At 37.9% G+C, this 12,296-nt stretch overlaps 1 protein-coding gene across 1 annotated transcript in view; it reads right to left on the bottom strand.

The window, feature by feature from the left end:
* The window catches only part of CACNA2D3 (calcium voltage-gated channel auxiliary subunit alpha2delta 3), a 385,100-nt gene that overhangs the window by 100,110 nt on the left and 272,694 nt on the right, over positions 1-12,296 (bottom strand). The window contains exons 15-17 of the mRNA XM_031058245.1: positions 7,156-7,227; positions 6,295-6,375; positions 2,218-2,292 (exon numbers count right to left, since the gene is read on the bottom strand). Coding sequence (XP_030914105.1) covers positions 2,218-2,292; positions 6,295-6,375; positions 7,156-7,227 — 228 coding nt within the window. The remainder of the gene's footprint in view (positions 1-2,217; positions 2,293-6,294; positions 6,376-7,155; positions 7,228-12,296) is intronic.

Raw genomic sequence — 12,296 nt, 5'->3', positions numbered from 1 at the left:
AAAAAAAAGGCAGAAGAATCCAGCTCAGGATTCAGGGAGCGTCTTCTTCTCCTTCCTGCCACCCAACCATGAGTACCCAACCTGTCAGCCTCACTGAAAGCCAAGTTTATTCTAAAAACCAGCAGAAGAATCCAGCAGCAGCTCAGGATTCAGGGAGCACCTTCCTCCCTGCAACCCCACTATGAGCACCCAATCCGTCAGCCTCACTGAAAGCAAAGTTTATTCAAAAAAACAGCAGAAGAATCAAGAGAATAAGTCTCCCAGAAAAGCATTTTTAAATATAAACCCAATAGTATAATCAGCACAAAAATGCAGTCGGCTTAATGATTACATGCGCTGCTCAGTGTTAGATAAAGATCTGCTGCAGCAGGAAGCATTCTGTGCTGTTTGCTATCCTGCCTCTCTGCTGTGTCCTACAAGACAATTCCTTAAAAAGCAGTACCTCAGCTCCAGAACTAATAGATATGGGATTAGGAACTCAGGAATTCAGTAATATTCTAGTTTTACATCCCTGCTGGAAAATATAACAACAGGATAAACCAGAGTGGATCAAGTCAGTAATCGATGAAATTGAATGTAAATCTAAGACAGAAATAATTTTAGAGAGTATCTTTAGTGAATTATCTAATTCCAGATCTATGGCCTATTTTCACATAATTATTGTCACAAATCCATGGAATATGACAATAGTATCAGGATTTGGCCTGAAATATTAAACCAAGGGCCCAGGCCAGCAATCACTTCACTCTCAAAAACTCCACTGAAGTCAACAGAAGACTCTCATTACCCACCACTGACAGAACCCAGAGGTAAAAATGACTCTTCCAAAAAACCTGAAATGCACAGACCATGAATATATCACAATGAGTTCCCGTAGCTGACAGCTTATGGGCTCCTGCCCAACATTTTGATTTTAAAAAGAGATTCCTTTGTATAAGGTGATGAAGTGAGTGCCTTCAAGATGTACCCTTGGTGAGGGACAGTTACAGCAAACACTTTTGCCTCACTAAAGCAAAACATCAGAAATTAGGGAGCGGCTAAGACCCTCTGTCAGCCTTAGAGCTATCCACAGTTCCTTGACCTCATTACCTTCTGCTTTATAAAACATCTATTATATACTGAATAAATACTAATAGTTTTGAAATAAGTAATTTGCCCAAAGAGAAAGGGACATTACAGCAAAGAGTGATCAGACTCTTGTGATGTAGAGAACTTTCATTTAAATATGTTTCTGTGGCTTGCAAACCTGGGATGTCAGATTTACCCATTGAAACATCCTTGTTGCACTTTTCCTAAGTTCTACTCCAGTTAAAAACCAAACTAAGTGCAAATATAAATGTTAATTTAGTGTGTAATTCCTAGCCCATATCTTAGAAAGAAAAATTCTTTTGCTTGGTGAAGACCTCAGATATGCTAATGTCTCAATAAATCACACTTGTCAATAATTTTATTTTCAAATTAAATTATCCAACCAGTTAATATTTCTGTTTTCTACTGAAATATTGTTGAAATTGGACATTAGAGATCCGGCATGAGAAGCACATGTGGCAGCCATGTGGCCACAGCAGTGGGACCTTTAATGCCAGGGCTTTGCTGGGAGCCAGTGGTGATGGAACACTTGGCAGGGCTGTTCCTAAACAATGATGCAACCAGGAATGCACCAGCCCTCTAGGGTGTTAACTTGATAAACATTTGCAAAACAGTGACTTTATTTTCCTTGCTGTGATTAGTGCAAACAGGATGATAAGGGGGAAGGAAAGGTAAAAATTGCTGCTATTTCTCTTTTAGTACAGAAAATCCCTAGTGCTCCTATTTTGCTTAAAAATATGCTTTATTGAAATTTCTGCACATATATTGAATGAACTTTAACACTTTAGCATGACAAATAGGGGTTATTACACAGCACTAGAGCATTCCAACATTCCATTTCAATGTAAAATGAACATAATTATAGCAATTTTTTGCTTTGCTATTTTGCAGTAATGGAGGTCTGCATCTTCTGCAGAAGCAAGTTGTATGTTTATTTTGCTAGGGTTTTTTCATGTTAAGTGTTGTTTCCAGAGGTAAATTTACCAAAAGCTATGATGGGTTATGAAACAATATAAAGTATCTTCTCTATTGTATTTAATTTTTAATGAAGGCTATTCACACTTGGAAAAAAAAGCCAAATGCAACACATACAGCTACATAAAACAGATCAATAAATAGAATTCTTACCAAAGGCCTGAGTTCTGGGTGAGTCAAAATATATCCGTTGTTTGTAATTGCAAAAGCATATCCATGAATTCCTAACTGCAAAAATAAATAAGAAAGAAATACTGATTAGGATGGTCTCCAGCAAACCCTTAAACAACAATCAGGCAATAATTTGGCTTTCCAGGGCACCTGGCATTCCCAGCCCTTATCCACACAGGGCTTTGCTATAAGCATAAGCAAAGATCCTTGACATTTTGTGCAAAGGAGAACCTGCCATGTGATGAATTCAGCACAGAGCAGGATTTTACACTGTCCCACAGCTCTGCTATCCAGGGCACTTGCTCCTGTGTGTGATAGAGTCAATTAATTATTATATATATATATGCATATAAAATATAGCTATATATGAGATGCCATAGCATGTGTCATTCAGAACATGGGCCAGGGCAAAGAGACACTGGGATATTATAAATTCCCCATTCCCAGGAGTGCACAGCTTTCTTCACTTGATGTTAAAGAACCACATAATTCAAAGATAAGGAAAGCATAGCTACAGTGAGCAGCAGTGACCTGTCATATGTGATATTTACATCTTCCCATCTCAAAGGCTCTCTGCTAATTCCAGTTCAGCTGGAGCCACAGAAGGCAGCTATTTCTGCTAAAGAGTGGAACTGTGGGAGATTCCTTGAGAGCAACGAAATGCTTGATGAGGCCTAACAGTGCGCAAACTTATTTAAATAAAAATACCGGTCTATTTAACAGTATGCTTATTATCCAGCTGATTGCATCCACTGAATGCAACAAATCTGCCTCTAAATCCTTCACATGGTCATTCAAACATCCCTTCTTAGCATAAGCTTGCTGCTAATGTAGACTTTTTCTACAGATTCACCATGTATCTTCTGCCATGCAGAGAGTATCTTCCTATCCTTCTTTACCCATTTTTTTCAATTCTTCAGACAATATAATATCCTGTGTATTTTTATTTAAGCATCTAATTACACTGAGATTGCACTGAGGTACTAAATACTCAAAAGAAAAAAAAAAAAAGGAACCTGAAAGTCCAGCACTATCTTGTTTTGATATTTATTTTACAGTTCTCACTACTGAATCTTATTATTCAACTTCAGCATTTTTAAATGCTTTGCTGAAGTGGGTCTTTAGGATTTTGTCTGACACAAAGCAACTTGAGCAAGGAAAGTCAGAATCCTTTCTAAGAGGCAAAAGGGAGATCAAGTTTATTGGATTCTGTGATTTTCTGGAAATATAAACCAGACTATGATCTTATGGCAAGGTCACAGGTAAAACATTCCAGGTAAATTTATAGTGTCTCTGTGTGAATGGTTGTATATGGTCAGCTGTATCTGCCACACAGAAGATTGTTTCATAAATTAGTGGTTTTCCTATAGCAATAAACTTCAGTGAGAGCAATAGAAGGTGATATGTTCTTGGCATCTCTTCATAAAGGAGGGATAACCAAAATAATAACACTGGACATATTTTAACTATTATGGTGTGACAAGGGAACGAGCTGTTGGCTAAATATCAGATCTCAAGTGTAATTGTCTGTGTGGATAACTGCAGAATGACATCCAGGCAATGGAAGTCAGGTAAGGAAACAAATGTGGGTGGTATTTTTCACAGGGAAAAAGCATTTGCCTGTTTGAGGCCTACACAGGATCTGAGGGCAGCATTTTTATCATGTTCTGTGCAATGTGTGAAACTGCAGAGCCTCTGCAGTATCTGAGTGATGCTACCATTTACAGCAGCACTGCCATTTTAAACCTTGAACTCAGTCTCTAAATCACAGATTCAGAAACAAAGAAACTTTTTCTAACTGTTGTAAAATGTCACATGGAAGTCAAGTATTACCAAATCCAACCCCACCTCACTCAGGAGAAACTGCCACTGACATCTGGGGATGTTTAGTCAAGGTAACAACTGCTGAAAACAGCTTATTGCTGTTATTCATCTTCCTCAGCATAAAATCCACCTCATCCAAGCTGAGAGAATTCCAGGCCAGCAGACTTCTATTCTCAACCATCATTTTATATCCCTGTGTGAATTTCTTGTCACGTGTTGCCTCTGCAGGAATGGCTCCCAGGGGTGATTATGCTCTTGCAATTGCAGAGTCTTTGTTTAGGGCATGTGGGACTGGAAGTTATAACTCAAGTGATCTCACTAACCCAACTGCATTGCATGATATTGGTAATAATCCTCTCTTGCAGTACATCCTGCAATATAAAACATACCTTCAAATAAAAATCTAATATTCAGCAAAAGGATCATATATTACTTCCAGAGAAAACTAATTCTTAACAAACTTCTTTTCTGAATCAGTCTCACTCGGTTCCAATACCCATTATTTGGGCCTCCCACTCTTTCTAGATTCTCATATTCAGACTATGTCCAAATCTCACAGATTATTTAGGAGTAACATCACTATTGCTTGGCTTTTCCTATCCAGCCATGCAGAGCCAAGCTTTTATTTCTGCAGGTACCACAACGTTGTTCTTCCTTCTCACTACAGATAAAACTTGCTCTCCCCACAGCTCCTTACAGGCAGCTCCAAAGACTGCGTCCATTGCTCCAAATTCAGCAAAGGAGCAAATTTTGCTCCTTTCTCCTCTACCTTCTACTAATTCAGTACTTCTGCATGCCCAGAAGTGTAACATTTTTTTAACATTGTTAGCAAGCTTTGTTGGTCTGCGCACTGAGCGCCCTGTTATTTATTCTGGGCAGAAATATCTGTCACTGTGCTCTGATATCAGTGTGGAGTCACCTGCTGCCTCTTCCCATAGCCCTGGGACAGCCTTTCTGTGCTGGGTTTGCACGGCCCCTCTCCTGTGGGATCCAGGTCACAGGAATTTGCTCCAATTCACCTTATCAATATTACTGCCACTCTTTTTTATGCATCATTTTTATCAAATTCTTGTTTAATTTAAACTTTCCAGTTACTGTATATTGATCTAAGAAATCATTTGGTAAATCCTAATGCATTCAAATTAGAATTAAAATTGATAGGAGGAATTTTTATGCGAGAATATTGGAAGGCACTCACAAGTCAGTTTCTTCCTCCACCCTCTTAGAAATCACTAAATGAGAACATGGCAAACAATTAAGAGACAATTTGTATGATATACAAATTTATGCTCAGTACAGGTGCTGTCAAAATGCACTCATTCCAGGGGCTGGCCTCTTTAGCAAAGGTTGTCTACAATACTGTGTTACATGCTTGTTAGTCATGCAAAAAAATCCACTAGGTATAAATGGGAAAATACTAATTTAGTTTTCATTTGTGAATAGAAGAGTACTATAGTAAAACATTTCAGACATGGAGAAGTAGTGAAATACTAATGTACTGCATCAAATTTAAATGAAAAGTAATTACATTTTGTGTTTGCCTGAAGCCTGCTTTTACTGAATGCAAAATTTCACAAGAGATATAGTGGTTCAGATTTTGAAAACTGTTGTGATAATTGATTTCAAGACTTACTGTAGAGTTGTCACTGACTTTGGAAAACTAAGTGGAGGAAAATATTTAGCAGATACTGGGTAGGAGAGAAGGAAGCACTAGTCTGGTTAAGCAGCAACTTGTTTAAGTTCTTGCAATGGGCCACTTTCTTTAATTCCAGGAGACACAGAATTGGGACAGGAAGAATTACACACCAACAGGAAGCCTAAAGACACATTAAGGATTGGTTTTCATTAAAAGTTATGCAGTTTTTCAGCATGATTCTTTTGGTTATTTTGACTTTTATTCTGGCTATATTTCATAGTTTGATAACTTCATTGTTTTTATAAGTATATGGATTTTAATAGGGACAGTATTTAATACTAGACCCTCTAGACCACAAAATGTGGTCAGTATTTAATATTACCCCCTGATTCACAAAAATGTGAAAATCAGCCCATATTTTAACTTGGGTTTTGAAAATGGCACTTGATCTCAGACAGAACACAGGTAAAATTCCTGAGGAAAATGGGTGAAATAATGGAGCTATGTAAGTATAAACAATAACAACAAATGAAATGAATGATGGTCTATTTTACATATTATACTGAATATAAATGATATATACACCATTTGTGTATTACCTTGTATTTTGGAATAGTTTTCAAAAGCTCTTTAACTGGAACATCTGTGCCAACTACTCCCAGGAGAATCCCTTTAGACCTCTGAAAGAACAATAAAAAATGCACTCAGAATCACAATAATAATAAACATTCTCACTGCTTATTTCACCTTGCAGCTATACTGTAAAATTGAATAGATAACAGACAAATTATTTAAAAAGTGGGGAAGGCAGACACTGGTACAATTCAGCTGATCAAGCAGTAATTAAATCAATAATATTGCTCCTTTCTGCCTTATTTACAATTCACATAGAAAGGGCATGCAAGGTTTGATAGCTGGTGAGTCCCTCTACTGAAATCTTTCACATGCAAATAGGTTTAAAATTAAAAACTACTGTTAAAAATGTTACCCCTGTCTTTACCAATTTCTCCTACCATTTGATAAACAAAAGAGAAAGATGAAGCATTAAGGGCAAAGTACACTTAAGTTCCTTTAACAATCTGTTGTATTACTAAAGATAAATAGATGCATATATAATAGATATAAAACTAATTAAATTTTGAGTTTTATCAGAGGAAAATTATATAGAATATTTACTACAAAAAAAAAATAATACAGAAGTAAGAAAACCATAAGGCCTGGTGTCATCTGAGATTTTCCCTCAGACATAGGGTTTCATCATTTTACTGTGGCTTATAGAGGATAGGTATTTGGGATTATTTGCCCACATTTTTATGCTAATAAAGGGATTCTAACAGCAGACAAAAAATAATAATAAAATATAAAAATTTAAGACTTGGCTAAAATCTTATTAAATCCCTGAAAGCAACTTCACATCAGTCACACCATTATCACATGACAGAAATAATCTGAGTACTTACAGTCTCATTTTGCTTACTAAATACTGGCATGGCAACAGTTGTCATCAACACCAATCCCTGATCATCAGCAAGCTATATTTGAAAAAGAAACACTATCTCTGAGAACTAAGGGACAATTACAAACATGTGATTGCAGTTTTCAGTGTCATTATTTCCATTTTAAATGAGATGAGGCAGTTCACCCAAATGGCAGTGATGCAGTTGGACCTGCAGTCAGCCCAGCCCAGCCCTGCCCCACCTGAGCTGACCCAGCTCTGCCCATCCCAGCCCCTCCAGTCAGGAAAGAAGCCCCATCCTCTCTCCCACTGCAGCCTGCCATGGCACAGAGAAGGGCTGGGATGGCTGTGGAGGCAGCAGGAGCAGCAGCAAAGCACCTGGAGCTCTGCTCCATATCCCACTGCCAGCTCTGCCTCAGTTGCCTCGGGCTGTTTCCTCCCAGCGTAGGGCAAGGGGCCACGAGCTGTGTGGGTTTTGTTCTGGTCCAGACTGAGAGCCCGGCTCACACAGCAGCACAAAGGATGACAGCCAGTCAGGATCCCAGGAGCACCTTTGCTCCAGCTGCCTTCAGAGGTGCCATGAAGCATTAGGTCATTCTGCACACCAGGTTTCAACACAGTTTTTCAGTTTAGGGAGCAAACATATCTCCTGACCTTTGTTCCATTCAAGAGGAACATGCAGGGTGTTTATCACTGGCCACAGGACAGTGAGAGTACTCAGATTGTCTCCTCCCTGTTCAGATGAAGCTCTGCCCTGAGGCAGAGCCTGCCTGGGGTGCTCCGTACCAGCACGCCTCTGTGCCTGTCCATCCTCACCAGCAGTGTGAGAAAGACAACTCAAGCAGGGAGTGGAGAGTCATCGTTCAACCCTTTCTGTCCCCAGGGACAGATGCTAAAGCTGAAGAGGTTTATCCAACATTTCAAAGTGTGACACAGGCAGTTATGATCTCAAGTGGAGATTTTGTAGAGCACAAATTCTGCTTTGCTACACCTGTGCTCAGCCAGTTGGGTGCAGCAACAGGGACGATGTTGCTGAGCAATGCTGTAGGTGACACTCATGCCCAATTGTGACTGTGACATTCTCCTATCCCTCTTACGTCTCTATCATCTTTTCTGCACTCAAGTAGAACTTCTAATACTTTTTTTTCTTTTCTTTTTACGACTTTTGAAATTTATTTTTTTGCTTTGTTTGTGTTTACACAGGTTTTCTTATAACGAAGCAATAGCAATTGGCTCCCCACATTCTCAGAAAACAATTCCTACATTATGATAAAGATACCTTGTGAAGCATATTCCACATTAACAAATCAGACAAACAAAATCTAGAAAATTAAGTGTTTTGCATCTCTCAGTCTTCTTCAGGAGGATTTTAAGTTTCTTAAACAAGTATATTTCCTGAGGCATGGCACTATCTCATGGTGGGAAGGAATGTTTGCAGATATTAGACAGGAACACAAATGGGGTTTAGAGTCAAGAAGGTTTGCATCTGATAAAGAATCACCAGGGATATGAGGTGGAACAAACTTATGATCATATTTCCTTTTTTTTTTTGTTTCCTTGTTAGCAAGAAGAGATAATTCTAACCCTAATATAATCTTTGATATATGAAGGAATAGTTAGTTATTAAACAAACAAGAAAAAAACACAAAAACTTGGCAAAGCTTGGTGGGTTCAAACGTTGCACTTGAAACTGAAATGCAGCCAAACCAATGTAGGAATTTCCACTCCTGGGCCAGTGTAGTATAGTCAAGCACACTGACATGATTAGTGGGGCGAGGAGCCCAGGAAGTGGAAAAGCATTCTGCTGATTAGGAGGGGACATTTTGGAGCACGTCAAGATTTTCTGTGATTGCCCTGGGTAGTTTTCTCTGATATCATATTTTTGTCAAGTACCAAGGCAGTATTAATTTAGGAGTCTGCTCACTTTCAAGATATTACTAAAAACAATTCAATGGATAGGATAAAGCCAAGGGACTTCCAGCAGAGTTTTTGGTGTTTGAAATTCTTTACATGGAGGAAAAAAAAAAACCCACAGTCTGGAGTTCCTGGGAATTTATGAAAGAACTGCTCATTAACTCTCTCAAAACTGACTATGGAAGCAGGCAAGAGTGACTGCCTTGTAACTTTGTTATCTACAAGTACCAATTAGAGCTGGCTGCTGCATTCATTCCTATAGAATTGCAACTGTATAATCCAGCCTGTTTGATTTTTTATTTGCTTGGCAGGTGAACAGGTTGTTGACCACTTTCATAAGTGGAGTCAGCAAATAACTGGATGAGCAGGGACCTGTATTTACAATGTTTTACTGAGTCACTGCTCATCATAATGTAGTTACCACCTAGTCTAAAATTATGAATGTAGGAGACAGCATCAGTGATTGGCCCCACAATGTTGTTCTGCTGGAAAGACATGGTGGTAACCATTTTAGGCTAACCATTTAGCCCATCAAGGGCTATTGATGCTCAGTTTCATAAAATGGTTAGCAAAAAATAACAAACCTTTGAAAGAAAATAAATCTCAAGACTGAGGAAAAAATGCTTTCCCAGGCTAATTGTCTCTTGGCTGTTTAGAATAAAGAAACAGAATTCACTCTCTGAAAAAGGTACAGATTTCTAATGGCTAGTGATAATAATTCTATAACTGGAGGAAAAAAATCCCTTTAGAAATAGATTTAACTACAACAATTTTCCCTTTAATTCCTTGCTCTACACAAGTTACCCCCCTCAGAACAACCCCAAGCAGATCTTCCTGAAAAGCAAATAAATATAATAAAAATCATCCTCTTAGAGTTAAGCCACTTAAGAGTTTAGCCTCACACCCAGCACTAGCATCCATCTCAGGGCAAAGAATAAGGCAGGCTCCAGAATTAAACCAGACACACATATACAGGAAAGAATATAAACAGTTTCTGAGGTGTTCCCATTACAGAAAGAGGAATTTGAGAAACATCTCTGAAATATCTTCCTTGGGAGTGCATAGTCAAGAAAAGTAACAGCGGGTTGTTCAGAATTTCTGACACACCTGCCCGACTCACCCTGCCCTTCTTCCTTTACCTGCTCTGTATAGATTTGCTCCACAATATGTTGTCTTCTGTGACCACTGCACTTTTATGTGCTGATCAGAGTCGTGAGGCAGGCTGGAAGCCTCAGAGAATTGGAATTTCTGTTTTATATGGACTAAAAGAATAAGGAATAGCTATTATTTTGGCATAGACTCAAGTTATAGTCTGGGACAATATAGGAACCTGTGTGTGTGTCTTAGTTAAAGAGAAGTTTCTGTGTTTGACACGCAGAGTAAATGAAAAAAACCCTTATATTGTAAAATAGTTACTTGGAGTTTGTAAATTGCTGATTCAAAAATGTTCTTAAAAGTAAGTTTGCTTGTTGAGCAATGTGAGAGAGAAATTTGGAATATAAAGATTGCAATTAACATAGAAGTGAAAATTTTAACGTGGTTTTCTGAAAAGAAACCAAATATACATTACAAAACAAAGGCAATAGCATCTCATGAGGAGGAAATAGAATGCTAAGTCAGACTGTTTGCTTTATGATTATTTTGTACTCCATTAGATTCCATTTAAACGTTATAACTTTACAAAAGTGCTAAAATCACTAGTCATGCACTTCAATGAAACTAAAGCTTTCCAAATTTTCTATTTTCTATTCCCAGTGACAGTTAATTCAACTCTTCAAAGTATAAAGTAAACGATGCAGGGGATGATAAATGATCCTCCCAAAAGGCTGAAATAGGATAGCATCAAGATATGAGGAGGGCACAGCACTACTTACAGAAGTTAAGGGTTACACAGAAAGAAAGAAGAAAGCTGTCAGGAACTTTTGGGCAATAAATATCATTAAAAAATTTCTGTATGGAGGAAGTATGGTTCCATTCATGAAAGAATCATTAAAAAAATTCTTAAGTGTTCCTAAACACAACTCTCTGCTTCTGATTTGTGTGCCTATTTATTCGCTTCTACCTTTTCACTCAAGCTAAGTAGAACAAAACATCACAGCAGGAGTAGGGCAAAAGCTTTTGAATCCTGCTGTGTTTGCTCAAAAAAGCAAGTAAAGCTTTCCTACTAGGAAACAAAACACCTTTTTGAGCTATTAAGGAAAAATGGCTTTTGCTCTTCAGTGCATACAAAAAGCTGTTTAACATAACTGTTTCAAAGATAAAGGTCATTTTGGAAATCAAAATGAACAAATTTGGAAAGTGGTAAATTTGAGTTATTATTTTGTCTTACTGATATTTCACAGCCCTGTGGGATAGCTACTTAAAAACATGCATAAAACAAACAGAGAGGACAAGTAAAATTCATATGAATTTGTTTCATTTGTCTGGTAGCAGTTCTTCCTTTTAGATACATTAACTCTTCCCAAACACATTTTGTTCTGAAAGTAACATAACCATACTAAATCAAGGTCTCTGTTGCCTGAAACTGGTGAGTTTTTGGTTGGTGGTTTTTTGGCTGGCTGCATGAGGGGTTGGTTTGATTTGCTTTTGTGGTATTTTCTGTTTTAAGTATAGGGTATATCACAAAGATCTTTTCAAGACAAATATCATGGTACAACAGACATATCCACCTTAAACTCATCATTATTCATTTCACCTGCTCTCCAGTTCTGAATTTGCACCAGTTTGACCAAGAGTGGATAGCATAAGAGTAACAGGTTTAATTGTTATTTAACTGCTGTAGACAGTTTAAAGCCTACAGGTTTTCAAAATCAATAGCTAATGGCCATAGAACACTGACTAAACACTGAAAAGTCTGAAGCCAAAGTGTCCCACATATAAGAGAAAACACATTTCATCAAGATGGTGAACTGTTTATAATAGATATGAAATATCAGAGGTAAACTTGAAATGCCACATTTTTCTTTCAGATCACTCAAAGATTAAAGTGAACATGTTTAGAGAGACATGACTGTTTGAAATGTTTATAGAGAAAACATTTGCAAGATGATACATAGATTCCAACAAAAATACAGTACAAGTTCAGACACCATATGGCAAAACAGTGACTAAGTCATTCATAAAGGCATGCACCAGCCCTGTGCTGCTTCCCTTCACCTTGCAGAGAGCAAGAGAGATTCTCTTGGTTTGTTCATAAGTGTCCAGGCCACACTTATTTAAAAGGCATATTTC

This window comes from Geospiza fortis, unplaced genomic scaffold (genome assembly GCF_000277835.1).
Source record: "Geospiza fortis unplaced genomic scaffold, GeoFor_1.0 scaffold78, whole genome shotgun sequence".
NCBI lineage: Eukaryota > Metazoa > Chordata > Aves > Passeriformes > Thraupidae > Geospiza > Geospiza fortis.
Note: the sequence above shows the minus strand (reverse complement) of the source record. Positions and strands in the feature narration are given on the sequence as shown.